We start from the raw sequence: 22,113 nt of genomic DNA on the forward strand, positions 1-22,113 counted from the left end.
CCTCTGGCCCTCTGGAGTTTTGTTGGAGCCCACACTGGCCCAACGCAACTGCTTTCAGCGTGAGGGTGACTGTTTGACCTCTCATTTGAGCTGTGTGATGAGGGCTCCCTCCACTGCTTGCTGTTTCATGTCTGTGAAGCAGTACGGCAGCAAAGGAAAGCTGGCCTTGCTTTGTGCAAGGCCTTTTATAGGTCTTGAGCTATTGCAAGACCTTCATTCATTCATATAATTTCATCTTTAATATATTCATTTATGTAAACTTATGTAAATTTATTTGAATTTTAAATGTAAATTAATTCTTTTTTCCCCAGCCCCCAACACAATGCCAGACAGATGATGTGGCCCTCTTGCCAAAAACTTTGGACACCCTTGCTCTAGATCAGCAGTTCTTAAGCTTTTCTGGTCTCCAGAGTCTAACGGTGAGATGCTGGTTACATGGTGCATTCCCTCAGGACCTGAGGCCTGTATTCTGGGCACACATTTGGTTTCTCTACCACAGCAATTTACGGTCTTTTTCATCTCAGGGCACACTGACAGGGCATTAAAACTGTCACGGCGCACCAACAGTTAAGAAATCATTAAACACTTTCATACAACTAAAAGTTCGTTTACTTATAACATACCAACTTGCAATTAACTCCCAGAATTCAGAGACTTCAAAGAAATGGGGGCATGCTTCAAATTAAACGCCACAATTTGCGAGATAAATGTGGCTATCTGAAAAAGGTGTTAGGGTCAGTGGAAGCTAATAAGGCTTGCAATATAATAGACTCCTCCAAGAAAAAATTGAGATAGGGTTGGAGAGCTGGACATTTCCTCCTGGCCTCATAATGAAGTGGACAATGGAAAAGAAGATGGGCTAATGTTTCTACAACATGCTGAGAACATGGACAAATTCTTTCATGAAGAGGAGTACCATTAAATCTGCCCCAGAGAACAGCAGATGGAATGGAGTTACTACGGGCCATAGAAAAGGCCCTTCTAGTTTGTGGACATTCCAAAATATATAAATAGTTGGGGATTTCCCCTACTCTAACCAGTAAATGAAAGTGTAATGGTGAACAAATTTTGTTGGCAGCAGATAAAATATTGGAAGTATGAATGTCCAGGAGTCTCTCTTTGATGAGCCTAAATGACTCGTCTTGTGACAAATGGCCAAGTAAATCAGTCTCGACTCCCAATTGTTTTATTTTTGTACTCCAAAATTTATCTGTAAAATAAGGGTCATCAAGAAGATGATATAGAAGAGTGTTGGAATTGGTGTTGTAGAAAATTTTAAACCAATATTTAGTCGCTCTAATCCACGCCAAAGTTTCAAGTTGGATTTGACCTGATTCTATACAGAGCACCTCATAAGAAACGCACCAGAGCAAACCTAGTGTACTTCTTAAGAAGACTGACTGAATCTGCTCCAGGGAGCTATTAAACGATCGGATCCAGAGTGGCACCCCGTATAGAAGTTGGGGGGAACATTTCGCATTAAAAACCTTCAACGCCGCTGGAATATACGAGCCACCTTCGCTATGGAAAAAATTAACAATGGCTTGCGAAGAGGCTTTAGCAAGGGAGCGAGCTATATAATGATGGCACGTCCATGCTAAATTATGCAAAAAAGAATGCCCAGGTATTTGAATGCCCTAACCTGTTCTACAGTTTGTCCATTAAATCTCCACTCTCTTGGTCTCCAGGACCTTTCAAAAACTACAATTTTTGACTTGGAGTAATTAATTTGTAGCTCAATAGAGCAAAAAAATTCAATAACTTCCTAATCAAGCGTTTCAACCCCAAGCTAGAACGAGATAAAATAACCGCATCATCAGCATATAATAGGAGGGGAAGAACCCTGAGCTTCTTGGAGAAAGAGCGACATAAAAATGTGAAAATTAAATTGATAATAGTTCTGCTTGTACTAGGCATGAAGGCATCATGATGAACATGCAGCCATGCACCTAGCTAGAGGAATATGCAGTCTTTTGTACCTGTTGGAAGCTTGCACATCAGTTCCTGCCCTTGACCTGGAAGTGAAATGCCGCAAGCACCCTGCATGGCACTGTCCCGTGATCTCCGTAGGGCTGCTGAATAGATTCAGGAGCCCCAGTGCAGAGGGGGACTGTGACATTTGGTTTCTCTACCGGGTGGATTATCAGATGTTGTCGGAGGTCAGAGTTCTGGCTGAAGGCCTTTCCACAGCCTGAGCAGTGGCATGGCATAACCTGTGTGGGTTATGGGCCATCAGAAAGGAGCTTTGACTGAAGTTCTTCCCGCACTCAAAGCACAACCAAGTGGTTTCTCGCCCAAATTGATTCTCTGATGTCTGACCAGAATTCTGGCTGACGGACTTCTCAGAGTCCAAACCAGGGCTGTCAAACTTGTTGCATAAAATTGCATTCGTGATGCCTGCTGCAGGCCAGAACTGATGTCATTAAGCAGGTTGTGAACAGTAATTAGCACTTTTACTCACTCAGGAACTTAGCTGCAAATGACAGAAGAGAAAATACGCAAATCTTGAACGTATTTTCAAGGTATGGGAGAGCCCAATTATTGTGGGGCTGACCTTTCAGCAGTGACACCTCACCACAGCTCAGCAGCTGACAGTGGTGCTGGGAGACCCTGAGGGCAGAGAAAGATGTTCCATGGGCCACATCCTGCCCCCAGGCCTTATGCTTCACACCCCTGGTTCAGACAGCTGTGTGGCTTCTCGCCAGTGTTCCGAGTCCAACTTCTCCTGGAAACAGCTCAGTCGGAAAGCAGACAGCAGACAGAAGATGATGGCAGCCAGACCTCGTAACAGCCTACAAGCTTCTTGCTACAGGATGTTGTGATGGCACCTGGCCTAGATGGCTTTAAAAGGCGATTGGCCAGTTTTGTGGAGGTCACAAGCCATGATGACTACATGCAACCTCCATGCACCTGAGCACAGACTTCTGACTCTTCCCTCACTGCTGCTGCTGCATTCCCCCTCTTCCCCCTTGGTCTTCCTCCTCTTCTCTCCCCCTTTCTGTGTGCCTCTGTCCTCAGTTGTAGCTCTCTCAGGTCTCCCTCTCCCTGCTCACTTCTGCCACTCTTACGCCTCCCTCCAGTTATTGAAACTCCTGCCCCTCCTTCACACTCCACCATCACCTCCATTTTTGGCTCCCAGCCTTCTGCCTTGAAGTAAAAGACCTGAATGCGCCACTGACTGGCACCAGGGCCCCCAAACCCATCCTTCCAGCTCAGTAGAGTCAGTCAGCCCCGGCAATGACATTGATGCCAAGTGCATCACACTGGCCGATTGCCAACACATTCGTATGGTGATGGCAAACGGCCACTCCATGGATGACAACACTTTTAGAGCCATCAAAGTCAGTGACCCTATCTACACCTTGTGGCAAAGCATTCCACAGGCTAACTACACGCTGTGTAAACAGCTACCTCCATTTGTCCAATTGGTTTTGTTATATGACCAGTAGCTCTATTGCTCTGAGAGAGGAAGGAGGAAGGTTCAGGGGACATCACAACTATATGCTTGAGTATTATTTTAATCTGTACAAATATAAACTAGACATCCCTAATTTCTACTCAAAATTTTTTATCACAAGCATCAACAATACATTACATCGACAATACAAAACAATACAATCATACACATAGATTTGGGAGTGCAGAATACTATATGCCACTGCATATCCTCGATGCAGGTGCTGGATTATCAGCTTGCTCTGAATGGGGTTGCACTCCCTCTGAAGGAGCAGGTCCGCAGCTTGGGGGTCCACCTGGACTCGCAGCTGCTCCTGGATTCCCAGGTGGCGGCTGTGGCTAGGGGGGGCCTTCACTCAGCTTCGGCTGGTGCACCAGCTGCGTCCGTACTTGGATCGTGCAGACCTGGCCACGGTGATCCATGCTACGGTGACATCGAGGTTAGATTATTGTAACGCGCTTTATGTGTGGCCGCCCCTGAAGACGGTTCGGAAACTGCAAGTAGTGCAGAATGCGGCGGCTCCAGTGTGGTCACTGGAGCTAGACGGTTTGACTCTGTCAGTCTGCTTCTCCGGGGGCTGCACTGGCTGCCCATTCGTTTCCAGGCCCAATTCAAGGTGCTGGTTTTGACCTTTAAAGCCCTATACTGCTCTGGGCCAGGCTATCTTAGAGATCGCCTACTCCCGTACAATCCGGCTCGTCCTCTCAGGTCATCAGAGAAGGCCTTTTTACAAGTGCCGCCGCCTAAGGAGGTATGTGGGGCGGCGGCAAGAAATAGGGCCTTCTCAGTAGTGGCACCAACGTTGTGGAACTCCCTTCCCCTTGACTTGAGAATGGCTCCCTCTCTGGAGACTTTTCGGCGAGGCTTGAAGACCTTGTTGTTTAATCAAGCCTTCTGACTTCATGGCCTTTTAAACATCTTTTAGTTGCTTTTTACAGGCTTGATTCCTCTAAGTATTGCTGTTTTATGCTCTTTTATTCTGACTTTTATCTGACTACTGTTTTTATGGGTTCTGCTAATGTGTTTTTTAATGTGTTTTTATCTGTTTGTGAAATTATGTTTTAATCTGTTTTATATGTTGTTAGCCGCCCTGGGTCCCTTGGGGAGAAAGGCGGGATAGAAATAAAGTTTTATTATTTTTTATTATTATTCTGCTAATTAATCACAGTATATCTCCCACTCTAATTTCTCTTCTACTTTCACCTGTTATTATCATTTATCCATATCATACATCATAAATTCTTCCAAATGCCCTATATTATATTTTCTAAATGTCCACTTTCAACCATGCATAAAATGGCTTCCATTGCTCAATCTGTATCTATTTTTGTTGTTAATACAATATTTCTGGAAGTCTGTCCGTTTCCACGACATTCATTATTTTTTCTATTAGTTCATCTTTCATTGACGTTCTAAAGTCTTTCCAATATCTAACACAGCAGTTTTCAACCTTTTTCGTCTCATGGCACACTGACAAGGCACTAAAATGGTCAAGGCACACCATCAGGTTTTTGTGAACTGACAAGGCACACCCTGCTGCCAGGGGGCGGCTCACAACCCCATTGGCCCTACTAATAAATGATCTTCCCCCAAATTCCTGTGGCACACCTGTGGACCACTCGTGGCACACTAGTGTGCAAAGGCACAGTGGTTAAGAACATAAGAACAGCCCCACTGGATCAGGCCATAGGCCCATCTAGTCCAGCTTCCTGTATCTCACAGCGGCCCACCAAATGCCCCAGGGAGCACACCAGATAACAAGAGACCTCATCCTGGTGCCCTCCCTTGCATCTGGCATTCTGACATAGCCCATTTCTAAAATCAGGAGGTTGCACATACACATCATGGCTTGTAACCCGTAATGGATTTTTCCTCCAGAAACTTGTCCAATCCCCTTTTAAAGGCGTCCAGGCCAGATGCCATCACCACATCCTATGGCAAGGAGTTGCACAGACCAACCACACGCTGAGTAAAGAAATATTTTCTTTTGTCTGTCCTAACTCTCCCAACACTCAATTTGAGTGGATGTCCCCTGGTTCTGATGTTGTGTGAGAGTGTAAAGAGCATCTCTCTATCCACATTATCCTCCCCATGCATAATTTTGTATGTCTCAATCATGCCCCCCTCAGGCGCCTCTTTTCTAGGCTGAAGTGGCGCAAACGCCGTAGCCTTTCCTCATAAGGAAGGTGCCCCAGCCCAGTAATCATCTTAGTCGCTCTCTTTCGCACCTTTTCCATTGTGAATGTCGAAACGGATCGCAGCATGATCACTGTTCCCCAATGGCTCCGTAACACTGACATCTCTAACCACATCCTGTGTACTGCACAATATTAAATCCAGAGTCACCTGTCCTCTGGTGGGCTCCATGACTAGCTGCTCTAAGGCACAGTCATTTAGCATGTCAAGATATTGGGGGCGTACTATCGTCCTCCAGACCAGAAACCGGAAGGGGACCTTGAAATGAGGAAACAGATCAGAGAGGTGACAAGGAGGGACAGGGTTGTAATCATGGAGGACTTCAATTATCCTCATATAGACTTCGCACCAGGCAGGCGCCATGCAGTCCTCACATCCATCGCAAACCCCCCTCTCTATGTTTCTAATAATCGAATCCCCCACTACAAGAAGCCCCCGACCCCCCTCCCGCTGAGGAGTATCCTGAGTGTGTTCGGATACGGGCCCTGTCCCCTGGAGAAGGGGTCCCCCCTAGGGGATTGTTTCCTTCCTCTCCAGGATGATGTCCTCCAGCCCTGAGACTTTCCACCCGGGCAGCTGAGGAGCTGCACACCTGAGGTTGGGATGAAGCCTGATCATCCCCATAAGTCTCTCCATGGTCCTTCTCTGCCTTCCTCTGCTTCTTCAGGTTGGCCACCAAGGCTTCAAGGGAGCGGACGTGTTCCTTGAGTCCCTCTAGCTCCTTGCACCGAGGACACACCCATGACTTATGCCCCAGAGACAAATAGTCATACATGTGGCACTCGATGCAGAACATTGCATAGCCCCCACCCTGCTGCTGGCTGTCTGACTGCATAGCTTTTTTTTTGTTTTGTTGTTGTTTAGGGGTACCTAAAAACCCTACACTGGTTAGCAGCCCTCTTCTCAAGGGAAGTGAAGGACGGGGGCCCTGGCCTCCTCACCCTGCTGCTGAACTCGCACAGATGCTAAACTCATGGTACCTTACCTGGCACTTAGTTCCCGAGGCACTGGGTGTCCCAGAGGCCACGCGCACTTCTGCAGAGAAGTTCATGTGGTGGCAGACCCTAGCTTTATACTCCTAGCTAGCTCCTCCTCCCTCCCTCCTTGCTGATTGAAAGGGGCTGGTCTTCCCAGGTGAGATTTCCCTGAATGGGGTGCTTGAATTTGCCTAATGGGGCTCTTATCAACTCCTAAAGGTCAATTGCTATGACCTAAAGGACAATGACTATGCTAAATTGCCCTGACTGGGCGGGAACTGGCCCTACCTAGGTTCTTACCCTCCTACTTCAGTTCTGTGAGGCTAGATTGTTTTTTAACCTCAAGCTGGTTTTTTATGAGTTTGAACTGCACTGATTTAAGAGTTGCCTTGGCAGAACTTACACACTAAGGTTTAAATCCTGTTTAACCCTGCTAAAATCCTGCTTTCATTAAGTGTGCACCATTTATTTATTTCTCTCACCTAGATCCTGTGTCCTAATTTACTGAACCTCTAGATTATGTTCTAACTTAGATTAAGTTTAACTTAGGTTAAGTATAGGGTTAATTTAAACCAAGTAGAAAAACTTGCTTTCCACTTAATCCTCCTCTGTTTTACTCACAAGTAGGACTCTGCTCCTGCTCAGAGTCCTCCTGTTCCTGCTCCTGGTTGAAAATGGCTGATGTAACATATAAAATACTAGCAACTGTTAATACCATCATAACTAATTACACATCATTTTCTTTATCTACAACATCTAAAATAATATTAAACAAAAAATAATTCTGCTTTCAAAGGGTTAACAAAGTCAACTATCTCATGTGAAAAAAAAGATGTAATTATATTGGAGAACGGTAAAGCGTTTAATACAACGCTTTACCGTTCTCCAATATAATTACATCTTTTTTTCACATGACCCCCACATACAATAAAACAATTGGTATGCTTAATTGTAGCTTCACCACAGCCTCCCCAATTATTGCCATTAGACAGCTGGGTTTCTCCTGAGAAAAAGCCCCCCCCCCACCAGTTGGGCTTTGTTCTCCCAGGTTCCTTACACCGTCTGGATGGTCACGTCTCTCCTGACAGTGATCCTCGGATCTTCTCAGGCCCACAGATTTTGGGGAGAACCAGACTGTTTTCAGGAGCCCCTAAAAACACGTCTGCTCACTCACTGCTTGCCCCTCCTCCCTCATTTCTACTCAATATTGACATACAGCTGGGGCCTCGATATCCGTGGTCTTCATCCATGAATCTGTCTCCATGCAGGTTCCAAGGTCCTGCGGGCAGCCAGACTTGGTGGCACCTGAGCTCTCCAGAAGTGACACAGCTGCAGTCCCCTGTGGAGGGCTTAAATGGGCCAAACGTGGATTTGATTACCTGAGGATTTCGGTATCCACGGGCCCCAGGAAGTATACCCTGCAGATACCGAGGCCCCATGTGTACATCTTCTGCTGAATACAGTGACAACCAAGTTTCATGATTTTGGTACCCAGAAGTACTTGAGTGAATGGAGGTTCTTTCCTCACTCAAAGCACTGATGTGGTTCTGATCCTACTTTGCTAACTTGCTGTGTCTTATAGGTTACTGCAGTGGTTCTCAAACTGTGAGCCTGTGGCCCACCAGAGGGTCATGACCCAATTTCTGGTGGTTCGTGAAGCTGACAGGGCAGATTAGGGTATGTGCATCAAGGGTTAAAAAACTGCTTCTGGGGGCAGCACTGATGCCCAATCACCATTACAGCCACAGAGGCTTCAATAGCTGGCAAAGTGAAAAATTTTTCAGGTGGTAAAGTTTGGGAACCTCTGCTCTATGGTGAAAGCTCCCACCTCACTCCTAATTTCAATGGCTTTACCCCTGTGTGGGTTCTTTGAATCAATTTCAGGTTCTCTCTCTGACTGAAGTGCTTTCCCCATTTGGTGCCTTTCTAGGGTTTCTCCCCTGTGTGGGTTCTTTGGTGCATAGTAAGTTGTCCATTCCGAATGAAGCTCTTTCCACACACCAAGCATTTATAGGGTTTCTCCCCTGTGTGGATTCTTTGATGCACAGTTAGTGTTTCACTATGAGTGAAGCTCTTTCCACACACCAAGCATTTATAGGGTTTCTCTCCCGTGTGGATTCTTTGATGTACTATCAGGTGAAAGTTATTACTGAAGCTCTTTCCACATTCCAAGCATTTATAGGGCTTCTCCCCTGTGTGGGTTCTTTGATGCACAGTAAGTGTTCCACTCTGAGTGAAGCTCTTTCCACACACCAAGCATTTATAGGGTTTCTCTCCCCTGTGGATTCTTTGATGTACTGCCAGGTTTGAGCTCTTACAGAAGCTCTTTCCACACTCCAAGCATTTATAGGGTTTCTCCTCTGTATGGGATCCTTGATGCACAATCAGTTTTCGATTCTCAGCAAAGCTCTTGCCACACACCAAGCATTTATAGGGTTTCTCTCCCGTGTGGATTCTTTGATGTACTGCCAGGTGCAAGCTCTTACTGAAGCTCTTGCCACACACCAAGCATTTATAGGGTTTCTCCGCTGTATGGGTTCTTTGATGCACAGTAAGTGTTCCACTTTGAGTGAAGCTCTTTCCACACACCAAGCATTTATAGGGTTTCTCTCCCGTGTGGATTCTTTGATGTACTGCCAAATTTGAGCTCTGACTGAAGCTCTTTCCACACTCCAAGCATATATAGGGTTTCTTCTCTGTATGGGATCCTTGATGCACAATCAGTTTTTGATTATCAGTGAAGCTCTTTCCACACAGCATGCATTTAAAGGGTTTCTCCCCTGTGTGGGTTCTTTGATGCACAGTCAGGCTTTTGTTCCAACTGAAGCGCTTTCCACACAGCAAGCATTTAAAGGGTTTCTCCCCTGTGTGGGTTCTTTGATGCACAGTCAGGCTTTTGTTCCAACTGAAGCGCTTTCCACACTCCAAGCATTTATACGGCTTTTCTCCGGTGTGGGTTCTTTGATGGAAAGTCAGGTCTGAGCTCTGACTGAAGCTCTTTCCACACTCCAAGCATTTATAGTTCTTCACCCCTGTGTATTTTTTTTGATGCCTTCTCAATTTAGATTTACTCCTCAAAGTTTTTGCACCTTGAGAGCCTTGTTCCTCGCTCTCTCTGTTTTCTTTTTCTGGTTCTACCAGGATGACATTTCCACCCTGAAAAGCTTCCCATTGATTTCTCCATTTCCCTGTCTCTCTTTGCTCCTTCTTCTCTGTTCTGCCTTGGTCTATGAAAGTCACGTCTTGTACATCATGCATGACAGTTTCTGATGACACCCAGTGGGGCTGCCCCTGATTCTCATTATCTTGTCTGCTGCTTCCTGGAACAAAAGAAAATATTTTCAGCATATGAATAGAGAAATGGCATGTCTAAGTCCTTGTCCTCATAGGCATTCTGTGTATATATCCAGCCACTATTTGCAATTGGTTCTGCTTGTGGAATTCAGGGTTTTGGTGGCAAGTAAAGCAGAATCTTGGCAGCCTCTGCCCAGTCCTTGGTTAGATCAGTATTTTTGTTTACTGATTCACTGATAAGATTGAATTGTTGTACTGCACTGGTTCCCAAACTATGGGCCACAACATGATTTTTGCTAAGTTATGAAACTGACAAGCTGATAGCTGACAAGATAAATGGACTGAGCCCCACGGAAACACAGCAGCATGTACATGTTTACTCATTTGTATGCAAACCTACTTTGGTTGACATTGAAGAGCAACCTGAGGGGGAAGCAATACTACCAAAATGGTCTAAGTTTTATGAACACAGCCCCCAACACGCTCTTGAGAAGGAAGTTCTCCCCCCCCCCCCAAGCTGACAAGCAAAACGTTTAGAGCCCTATGGAAAGTGAAACTGAGTGATGCATGCACATTTACTCGTGGGTAGGTGCGTGTACCTCAGCTCTTATTGAAGGTAAGGCAAAGGGCGTTGAATACGGCCAGGAGTACAGTCCTGATCTGACAAACGAGGAGCTCAACAAACGCTCCAGAATGTGGATCCTCCCCTCATGGTATTAAAAGGAGAAAACCAGAGGCCTGAATGGCTGGTAAAGTGAAACTGTTTCTTAAGGCTCAGAAAGCTGGGTCCCAACAGAGTGTCACTTTCAATGTGGGTCCCAGTGGGAAAAGGTTTAAGAAGCACTGGACTGGTCTAGTGTAGTTTATTTTGCAAATGCCATGAATTTAAGATAAATGGACCATTTCCCAGAAAGGCAGGACAGGAATGGTGGCCTCCTGGAATGAAGTGCCAAGTAAGACAGAGCAAGTTAAGCATCTGTACAAGGAGAGGGAGGAAGAAAAGGAGAAGGCAAATGTACTCTATATATTTAGGAGAGGAGGAGGAGGAGTAAGAGAAGGTAAGTGTACTCTCAGTTTTCTAACCTTAAATCAATTTTCAATTTTAGCTTTACCTAAAGTTAAGACTTCATCTCACCTGACGGAGGACTTCTAAGGTTCAGTAATTTGGGGCACAGGAGCTGGGTGAGCACAATAAAAGTAATACTGAAGTGCTTCCTTAATGAAAAGCAATAAGGCAGACTTTAGACAGGGAGCTGATTCTGACAGGGAACTGACAGGAGAAACCGTCAACAGAACATAAGAACATAAGAACATAAGAACAGCCCCACTGGATCAGGCCATCGGCCCATCTAGTCCAGCTTCCTGTATCTCACAGCGGCCCACCAAATGCCCCAGGGAGCACACCAGATAACAAGAGACCTCGTCCTGGTGCTCTCCCCTACATCTGGCATTCTGACTTAACCTATTTCTAAAATCAGGAGGTTGCGCATACACATCATGGCTTGTACCCCATAATGGATTTTTCCTCCAGAAACTCGTCCAATCCCCTTTTAAAGGCGTCTAGGCTAGACGCCAGCACCACATCCTGTGGCAAGGAGTTCCACAGACCGACCACGCGCTGAGTAAAGAAATATTTTCTTTTGTCTGTCCTAACCCGCCCAACACTCAATTTTAGTGGATGTCCCCTGGTTCTGGTATTATGTGAGAGTGTAAAGAGCATCTCCCTATCCACTCTGTCCATCCCCTGCATAATTTTGTATGTCTCAATCATGTCCCCCCTCAAGCGTCTCTTTTCTAGGCTGAAGAGGCCCAAACGCCGTAGCCTTTCCTCATAAGGAAGGTGCCCCAGCCCCGTAATCATCTTAGTCGCTCTCTTTTGCACCTTTTCCATTTCCACTATGTCTTTTTTGAGATGCGGCGACCAGAACTGGACATGTGGATGCGGGAGAACCTGTGGACATTATATTTCTGGACTTTCAGAAGGCTTTCGACACGGTCCCTCAACAAAGGTTACTGAAAAAACTCCACAGTCAGGGAATTAGAGGACAGCAAAATCACAGATGTGTTTCAATGTAAGTAAGTGTAAAGTCATGCACACTGGGGCAATGAATCAAAGCTTCACATATAGGCTAATGGGTTCTGAGCTGTCTGTGACAGATCAGGAGAGTGATCTTGGGGTGGTGGTGGACAAGTCGATGATAGTGTCGACCCAATGTGCAGCAGCAGTGAAGAAGGCCAATTCTATGCTTGGGATCATTAGGAAGGGTATTGAGAACAAAACAGCTAATATTATAATGCTGTTGTACAAATCGATGATAAGGCCACCCGTGGAGTATTGTGTCCAGTTCTGGTTCCCACATCTCAAAAAGGACATAGTGGAGATGGAAAAGGTGCAAAAGAGAGTGACTAAGATGATTACTGGGCTGGAGCATCTTCCTTATGAGGAAAGGCTACAGCGTTTGGGCCTCTTCAGCCTAGAAAAAAGATGCCTGAGGTGGGACATGATTGACAGAACCAGGGGACATCCAATAAAATTGTGTGTTAAGAACATAAGAACAGCCCCACTGGATCAGGCCATAGGCCCATCTAGTCCAGCTTCCTGTATCTCACAGCGGCCCACCAAATGCCCCAGGGAGCACACCAGATAACCTCATCCTGGTGCCCTCCCTTGCATCTGGCATTCTGACATAACCCATTTCTAAAATCAGGAGGTTGAGCATACACATCATGGCTTGTACCCCATAATGGATTTTTCCTCCAGAAACTTGTCCAATCCCCTTTTAAAGGTGTCTAGGCTAGACGCCAGCACCACATCCTGTGGCAAGGAGTTCCACAGACCGACCACACGCTGAGTAAAGAAATATTTTCTTTTGTCTGTCCTAACCCGCCCAACACTCAATTTTAGTGGATGTCCCCTGGTTCTGGTATTATGTGAGAGTGTAAAGAGCATTTCTCTATCCACTCTGTCCATCCCCTGCATAATTTTGTATGTCTCAATCATGTCCCCCCTCAGGCGTCTCTTTTCTAGGCTGAAGAGGCCCAAACGCCGTAGCCTTTCCTCATAAGGAAGGTGCCCCAGCCCCGTAATCATCTTAGTCGCTCTCTTTTGCACCTTTTCCATTTCCACTATGTCTTTTTTGAGATGCGGTGACCAGAACTGGACACAATACTCCAGGTGTGGCCTTACCATAGATTTGTACAATGGCATTATAATACTAGCTGTTTTGTTCTCAATACCCTTCCTAATGATCCCAAGCATAGAATTGGCCCTCTTCACTGCCGCCGCACTTTGGGTCGACACTTTCATCGACCTGTCCACCACCACCCCAAGATCTCTCTCCTGATCTGTCACAGACAGCTCAGAACCCATCAGCCTATATCTAAAGTTTTGATTTTTTTGCCTCAATGTGCATGACTTTACACTTACTGACATTGAAACACATCTGCCATTTTGCTGCCCATTCTGCCAGTCTGGAGAGATCCTTCTGGAGCTCCTCACAATCACTTCTGGTCTTCACCACTCGGAAAAGTTTGGTGTCGTCTGCAAACGTAGCCACTTCACTGCTCAACCCTGTCTCCAGGTCATTTATGAAGAGGTTGAAAAGCACAGGTCCCAGGACAGATCCTTGGGGCACACCGCTTTTCACCTCTCTCCACTGTGAAAATTGCCCATTGACACCCACTCTCTGCTTCCTGGCCTCCAACCAGTTCTCAATCCACGAGAGGACCTGTCCTCTAATTCCCTGACTGTGGAGTTTTTTCAGTAGCCTTTGGTGAGGGACCATGTCAAACGCCTTCTGAAAGTCCAGATATATAATGTCCACGGGTGCTCCCACATCCACATGCCTGTTGACCTTTTCAAAGAATTCTATAAGGTTCGTGAGGCAAGACTTACCCTTACAGAAGCCATGCTGACTCTCCCTCAGCAAGGCCTGTTCGTCTATGTGTTTTGAGATCCTATCTTTGATGCGGCATTCCACCATCTTACCCGGTATAGATGTTAGGCTGACCGGCCTATAGTTTCCCGGGTCCCCCCCTTTCCCTTTTTAAAAATAGGCGTGACATTTGCTATCCTCCAATCCTCTGGCACTGTGGCCGTTTTGAGGGACAAGTTGCATATTTTAGTCAAGAGATCTGCAACTTCATTCTTCAATTCCTTAATAACTCTTGGGTGGATGCCATCAGGGCCCGGTGACTTATTGTTGGGAGAGTTAGGACAGACAAAAGAAAATATTTCTTTACTCAGCATGTGTTTGGTCTGTGGAACTCCTTGTCGCAGGATGTGGTGACGGCATCTGGCCTGGATGCCTTTAAAAGGGGATGGGACAAGTTTCTGGAGGAAAAATCCATTACGGGGTACAAGCCATGATATGTATGCGCAACCTCCTGATTTTAGAAATGGGCTATGTCAGAATGCCAGATGCAAGGGAGGGCACCAGGATGAGGTCTCTTGTTATCTGGTGTGCTCCCTGGGGCATTTGGTGGGCCGCTGTGAGATACAGGAAGCTGGACTAGATGGGCCTGTGGCCTGATCCAGTCGGGCTGTTCTTATGTTCTTATCCCACCGCAGCGTTATGATTTATACATTACAAAAATTCATAGGACATCTTTTAATAAGAGCCTCCAAGGCAGCTCATAGAGATCAAAACACAATATAAATTTTAAACAGCATCTATTAAGAGGAAAATGCAGTTGCAAAAACACTTTAAAAATAGAAAAGAAAAGCCCTGCTGGACACAACCACAGGTCTGCAGAGCCCAGCCTCCTGCTTCCAGCCTTGGCCAGACAAGAGGGCCCAGGGGAACCAAGGCAGATCGTCTTGGCCAACAGTCCTCTCCTGTTGTTGCTTCTGATTTCAAAAGTAATCCTGAACCTAGAGGTTCCACACAGCCATTGTGACTAGTAGTAATGGATAAGACCTGTTCCCAAGGATCTTTCCCACTGCTTTTAAAGCGATCTGCTTTGAACCACCATCACATTTTGTGGCCCTGACATCTGTGAGTTCTGCTAATACTTTTGGCAGTTGTGATGACAGAGAAGGCAGAATGTCCACCAAGGCTCACTGGAGAAGGGCTGCCTTGTCTGGTGCCCACCTTCCATCTCAACAAGCACACAGATTAGGCTGCTTAGCCTGGTCTCCACCCCCAGCAGGATGAGTTGGTAGGAATCCAGCCAGTGCTAGAGTGGCAGTGCCACTGTAGCTGGGGCAGGCCAGGAAAGGTTTTGAATGCATTGCCACAGAAGGGGGGAATGTGAAACAGCACAGCAGGGAGAAAGGTTCAATCTCGTCCAGTTCTGGTTGACACATCTCAAAAAGAATATAGTGGAAATGGAGAAGGTGCAGAAGAGAGCAATCAAAATGATGGGGCACCTTCCTTTTGAGGAAAGGCTGCTGCCTTTGGGGCTCTTCAGTCTAGAAAAGAGACACCTGAGAGGGGACATGATTGAGACGTACAAAATTATGCAGGGGATGGACAAGGTGGACAGAGAGAGGCTCTTTTCCCGCTCACACAACATCAGAACCAGGGAACATCCACTCATATTGAGTGTCAGGAGAGTGAGGGAAGACAAAACATTTATTTAACCAGTGGGTAATTAGTCTGAGAACTCCTTGCTACATGATGTGGTGATGGCATCTGGCCTAGATGCTGTTAAAAGGGGATTGGACAAATTTCTGGAGGAAAAGTTCCATCACAGACTACAAGCTGTGATGGGTATGTGCAACCTCCTGATTTTCAAAGTAGGCCACCTCAGAATGCCAGATGCGAGGGAGGGCACCAGGATTCAGGTCTGACCTGTGTCACTGTGAGGTACAGGAAGCTGGACTAGATGGGCATATGGCCTGATCCAGCGGGACTCTTCTCAGGTTCTTATGCTAAACGATGACATAAAAGTTAAGTGGAAATGTTTCACTAAAGAGATAGCTGCATTATTATTTTGGGTTTGGATCGCTTACCCTGACAAAAGCCAGAGGCCTCTTCATCCAGTCCCTGAGCATCGGGCACCCACGGATCTTCCCCTCGTTCCAGCTGCACAATGAGGTCAGGCTTGGCGGATGGAAATCGCCCTTGAGAAGGAGAAGAGAAGAATAAGTTCAGCTGAAGGTCCATGTCCCCTCAGAGCTCTCCTTGTGAAGGCAGAGAAGAAACCAAAGGAGTGAAATCATTCTTGGACAGCAGGGCTCGGCAAGCTTCTTCTGGACCATGGCCAAAGGCCTCATGAGGAAGCTGCTTGAACCATTCACTAAGGAGGTTATACTATATCTCCAAAACTAGATGTGATAGGGCAAAACGGATGCCATTTTTGGAATCGGCACCCCAAATTCATATCAAACCACCATAAAGTTTGGGGAAAACTTTTCTGACCCTCAATTTTGTAGACCTGTGTTATTTGCCCTTCTTCTTCCCCCCCCCCATGACCACAGTCATGCACACAGACCAGTTTAATCCAGTTTATGCCTGCAGGATGCACTCCTTTTCTTTCTGGAGAGAAACCTCACTGGACAGAGTGGGAGTCACTTCTGAATAGATGTGCACCGAATCCTGCTCCAATTCAGTTTAGGGGTGCAGTTAAGATCCGCTCAAGTTCATACAGGAGGCTGATCCATCTGGCTTGGCTCTGTGAGTGCTGCACCCCCAAAGCAGTGGGCACTTGACCCTGATTCCGTCTCGTGTTCCTCACTTTGTGGGCACTTTGCAATCTAAGCGGGCTCGACCTGTTTGATGCTGGTGCTCCAGGCTGCTGGGCTCACCTCCCTCTGCTCCTTCTCAGGGTCTTTTGGAGTCTTGCCCTGTTGCATGAGAGGTGATGCTGGGGAGTCCCAGTTAAGTTTTATCTCAGTGGTGTGGAGCCTCATGACACGTGAGCAGCGCAGCATAGCAAGCCAGCTGTATGCTACCCATATTCTGTTCTGAGCAAACCTCAGAATCACAGGGCCTGAACTACAGAGAGATGAATGCTGGAGTTCTCAGGTGGGGCTGCTCTCCCTCCCCCAATGAGCTTTGCAGCAGAAGTGCCATCAGTGCCCCAGTTATGTGCTGAATGGCTTCACCCTCTGCTTAGCATAAAGCTTTAACCCCATGATCATGATATCGACTCCCCCCTACCTTGTAGCTGCCATATATCAAGGAAGGGGAGAGGGAGGCACAGCATGGTCTTTGGGGCTGGGGCCTTCCACTGGCTTTGGGGCCTCACAGGGCTGGGTGACCTTGTTTGGCAGATCAGATACAGCTCATGGGCCATAGGGTGCCAATTCCTGTTTTAGAGGCAGCAAAAAAGTCTTCCTGAAAAGGAAAAGGGCTAGAAAAAGCCATTGGCCATATGATGGAAGGAGCCCCCTGTATTGGAATCACAGAAGATTTGGCAAGGAGGTCGGTGTGGTGTCAGCAGTGGCCCCTTTAAGGGTAAGGCCTGGGCATCCAGCAGAGTGTGCTGCACAGCTGCAGCCACTTGAAGGCAATAGGGCCCTCAGGCATAAAAGCACCTGATGAAGGGAGAGTTTGATGTGGGTAGCAGAAGGAGGAAAGCTTGAGGAAGGACAGACTGAGGAATTGATGGCTAATGGGCTGCTGGAACTGCTGATGTGTGAATGGACTTTGAAAGCTGCTGGAGCAGAAACTAGTGGAGACACTAAGACTGTTGTTAGGCTGCTGTGCCCAAGACCTGCTGAGGACCAAGGGGCTGCTGTAGTGGTGGGAGGCTGCTGGCAGGAAGGAGGACCTCTGTAGGTTAAACAGGTGAGCTACTTTGGTGGTGGGGGTCCAGCAGTACTGCAAAGCAGAACCAGGGTCATTTTTGAGGAAAGAAGGGGAGCTAATTAGCTAAAAGTGGGCATAATTCTCTAGGGGGAGCTTGGACTGGGAATCTGGCAGAACACCCCCTTACCCACAGAGGCCACATTCCGGTAATTCTCCAGCATGACCTCCCTGTACAAGGCTCTTTGGTCTGGGTCCAGCAGAGCTGCCTCTTTCTCAGTGAAATGCACGGCCACATCCTCGAAAATCACCGGACCCTGCAAGAACAAAACACCCTCAGACAGTGTCCAGGACCCTAGACCTTCCTCCGCATCTCCGGCACAGGCAGGAAATGAGTGGCTCTCAAGCCAGACAAAACATCCGCACTTCCTTTCCTCACCAGAAGAAGCCTGCAAGTATTTTCAGGCATCAAGTATAATAAGAACATAAGAATAGCCCCACTGGATCAGGCCATAGGCCCATCTAGTCCAGCTTCCTGTATCTCACAGCAGCCCACCAAATGCCCCAGGGAGCACACCAGATAACGAGATACCTCATCCTGGTGCCCTCCCTTGCATCTGGCATTCTGACATAACCCATTTCTAAAATCAGGAGGTTGCGCATACACATCATGGCTTGTACCCTGTAATGGATTTTTCCTCCAGAAACTTGTCCAATCCCCTTTTAAAGGTGCCTAGGCTAGATGCCAGCACCACATCCTGTGGCAAGGAGTTCCACAGACCGACCACACGCTGAGTGAAGAAATATTTTCTTTTGTCTGTCCTAACTCTCCTAACACTCAATTTTTGTGGATGTCCCCTGGTTCTGGTGTTATGTGAGAGTGCAAAGAGCATCTCTCTATCCATTTTATCCTTCCCATGCATAATTTTGTATGTCTCAATCATGTCCCCCCTCAGGCGTCTCTTTTCTAGGCTTAAGAGGCCAAAACGCCGTAGCCTTTCCTCATAAGGAAAGTGCCCCAGCCCCGTAATCATCTTAGTAATTAGTAATCTTAGTAATCTTTTCCTAATCATGTATCCAGATCGTTTTGTCATCAGTTTAGACTCCGCTGATGTACATGTAAAACATTTCGGGAAAGCTGAAGTTGGGCATTAGCTCTTCTCATTGGTATTTTGTCTGCTCTTCTACTTACATGGCTGCTGTCAGGAGGGAAGATTTCGGATGATTTGCTGGGAGAGGACAGTTCTCATCAATATGCTGTGGAGGGTTTCAAGGAGGGAGGCCTTATTCTTCAGTGATGGGCAGCCCAGTCCTCACCTGCACTGGTACAACCAAGGCCTGCGCAGCAGCCAGCACAGGTGAGGAGGTGGCTAGAGGGGCGTTTTTCCTCCTACAACAAGTAACATCCCAGCCAGACCTATGGGGTTACTCAAATCTCCACCAGCTATATAGCTAGCAGAAGTCCAAGCATCCTAGTGTAACACTGGCTTGCCCTCAACTGGGGTTAGGGTATGGCAAAGGAGGCACCTGCTGATCCTGCCCCCGTCCCGGGCCCAATTCACCTCCCCAAACTGCCCCTGCCTAGAAATACCCCCTTCCCCCCCCTGGAACTTTCACCACCCTCCCAAAGCCGCTGCACCGCTCAGCAGTGTATGTACCTCTGCCAGTGGCCTGGATAGAGCATCAGCAGGGTACCAGGTCCCCCCACCGGCACTGCCAACTCTTATGGACATGTGAAACACCTTTGGCCAGTGCAGGGACCACTGCAGGCACAATTTAAGATTGTGCTGTCAATCTGTGAAATTTCCAACTAGTGTCCAGGATTTCAGCCAAGCCAGGCCCTGCCTGGGACTCTTGGGGTGTAGCTGCCAGTCTGAATACACAGCCTGGAGAGGCAGACTGAGGGTCTGACTCCATATCTCAGCCTCCTATGCGTGAAGCAGAGTATTCCTGCCCTGGACGGTGAACGTGGATTTGTCGTGGAAAACTTTACAGCAGGAGGTGTGTAGCTTCCTGTTAAGGCTACAGACCTACTGAAGACAATACTGCTTAGACCAGTAGACCAGAATTGTAGCAGCGCATGATGCTGCTTTGGGAAACAACCAAGGCTTCTGGGGCCTTGTTGTTTGGTGGGAGTGCAGAGCACTGAAAGATGTCGCAGTTTGGATGCTGCTTGGGAAGCCCACAAGGCCTAGGGCCTTGTGGCTTGCTGGGAGTACAGAAAGCAGATGCACTGAAGGGTTAGTAGGAACTGAAATAGCAAGGAATCAGAGCAAGGATGAGGCGGCAGTCATAGATTCAAAGGGTATAATGCTGGCAGGAGAGCTCGAAGCACAATGCTGGGAGACCAAGAGAAAATGCGCTGCTCCTGGCTAGCCCGCTCAGCCTTTATTGAATCTTAAAAACATGACACAATACTATTACAACATTAAGGGTTATTAAAGGTTAATAAGATTATACTGGCTGCCTACTAGCTAGTTCTACCTTAACCGCAATCCACATTCCTAGATATGATTCTGTTGTCCACAGCACTGGGTTCAGAGTCATCACCAAGGCCAAGAGTTTGCTCTTGCTGCACAGGTGCAGAATGTGTTCTGCTATTGCCACATTTGCCAAGGCTTCTCAAAACCTTGTGCATGTAAATACCACAAGAATGGCTCTCACATTTAGCACCGGGACCCACTTTTCAGAATGAGAATCTATCAGGACCCACCGGAAATGATGTCATGACCGGAAGTGACATCATCAAGCAGGGAAATTTTTAACAATCCTAGGCTGCATCCTGCCCACACTTACCCAGGAGTAAGTCCCACTGACTATCATTGTTAAATGAATATACATAGTAGCTTGTTAAAAGTACAGGTCTATCACATTTTCCCAAATGCAGTCACATCCCAGGGGAGCATCCAGTCTAATGGATTATAAATAAAATATTGAAACGAATGGGGACCCACCTGAAATTGGCCTAGTGGGTCCTGAACCACAGTTTGAGAAACTACCATAGCTTTTCTAGAACTCCTTTTTTCAACTTCCTTCCTTCCTTAGCCCGTTTCTGCCCAACCCACAGGTGTGCCTGTGTGATCCTTGTTGCGTAGATGCAATGTTGGGCAGAAATGACTCAATCTTAATTTTTTCCATTGAGATACTTGATCATCATTTTAAATGTTCACAGTGGCCTTTTGCTGTATTGTCTGTAAGCTGCAACAGACTTTTACACGTGTAGCAACTGTCCTGCTAGTGGCTCCCCACCACAAAACTACCAATGTGCTCCTAAAACTTCATACCTGAGCTGGATCTGCGGTACCCATTTGGAAGTCTGAGAGAGGAAGAGCTGATCCACACTGAATCCAGGTTGCCAGTCTGCAGTCTGTGGGAGCAGAAAGAAAAAGGCAGGTCAGGGCTGGGTCTTCTCAGCATCACGTCCTGTCTCAAAGCCTGGAAGGCAGAAGACTGAGACATTCTGGAGTGAAAGTCTCCAGGGGAGGTCTGGATTTTGGCTCCTCTCTTCCCCAACCTCTGAAGAAATTCTAGCATCAGGTGTTGTGTTGGAAAATGTGTGATAGAACCAGAGGTGGCCCATAAATGCCTTTCTTGTGCACTATTAAACACCCCCGACTCCAACTGCAATCGCCCTTGTGGTTGTGTTCATTGGCGCAGCCATTTCTAGCAAGTTTCCCCACAGAGAATCTGCGCTCAGGACAGGGGATCGTCCTCTCCCTCCCTCCTCCAGCACAGGGAGGTCCACAGGCGAGCCACTCCCCCCTCCCCAGTGCAACAGGCCAGGGACTCTGAATGGAAGAGCCTCCCCTCCCCACTGCACTATTCCTGCGTGTCGCACAGACCACCCACCTCTGCAGCCACAGACTCTCCTCCAGTGCAGAGTGCAAAGGGAAGATCCTGCCTGTGCTTGGGGGTAGCAGAGCAACCAGGGTCCTTCTCCTTTGCCAGCCTCCGCCAAGACCTCCTCCAATCAAGCAAGAGAGGCGGAACATGAGTCCCCAGGAATGCTTGAGCACTGCCCTCCCCCTGGATCCAGAGCATGCTGGGAGATGTAGTTCTTTGTTGCCTTTGCAAAAGATGATCTCACTACCTTTGCTGCAGGCTTTGGGGAGGGAGGAGGTTTCTGGTTGCCTCCCACAGCTGCTGGCCTGCATGTGGCACCTCTGGTCTGTTTTGGCAGAAGCTCAGAAGCTTATTCTTGATGGTGCTCACACATCCCAGCAGCACATGGCCCAGATGGGCTTGAGCCACAATTTATACTTCCCTCCCACAAAACACAATTCACAATTGTTTGCTCTCCTGCTTCACCGTATGTGTCTCTGGATACAGTGGGACACAGATCTGAGAGCATCTGAGAGCATGTACTGTTAGCAAGGAGGTGCAGTGGGTAGGGAGGCAGGAGAGGCAGAGCCTCCCCACCAGAGTCCTTTGAAAAGCACTCCTGCCGTGTGAGGTACCCAAGCACCCACAAACCACGCGCAGAGCAGGGAGGGCA

General features: G+C 47.4%; 1 protein-coding gene across 1 annotated transcript in view; it reads right to left on the reverse strand.

Moving 5' to 3' along the window:
- The window catches only part of LOC136635840 (zinc finger protein 850-like), a 42,622-nt gene extending 21,071 nt beyond the window's left edge, over positions 1–21,551 (reverse strand). Inside the window, exons 1-5 of the mRNA XM_066610960.1 lie at positions 21,468–21,551; positions 20,903–20,985; positions 17,809–17,935; positions 15,881–15,991; positions 8,561–9,950 (exon numbers count right to left, since the gene is read on the reverse strand). Coding sequence (XP_066467057.1) covers positions 8,561–9,950; positions 15,881–15,991; positions 17,809–17,935; positions 20,903–20,926 — 1,652 coding nt within the window. The 5' untranslated portion in view covers positions 20,927–20,985; positions 21,468–21,551. The remainder of the gene's footprint in view (positions 1–8,560; positions 9,951–15,880; positions 15,992–17,808; positions 17,936–20,902; positions 20,986–21,467) is intronic.
- Between the last annotated feature and the right edge of the window lie 562 nt (positions 21,552–22,113).

The sequence above is a fragment of the Tiliqua scincoides genome, unplaced genomic scaffold (assembly GCF_035046505.1).
Source record: "Tiliqua scincoides isolate rTilSci1 unplaced genomic scaffold, rTilSci1.hap2 HAP2_SCAFFOLD_107, whole genome shotgun sequence".
NCBI classification, from domain to species: domain Eukaryota; kingdom Metazoa; phylum Chordata; class Lepidosauria; order Squamata; family Scincidae; genus Tiliqua; species Tiliqua scincoides.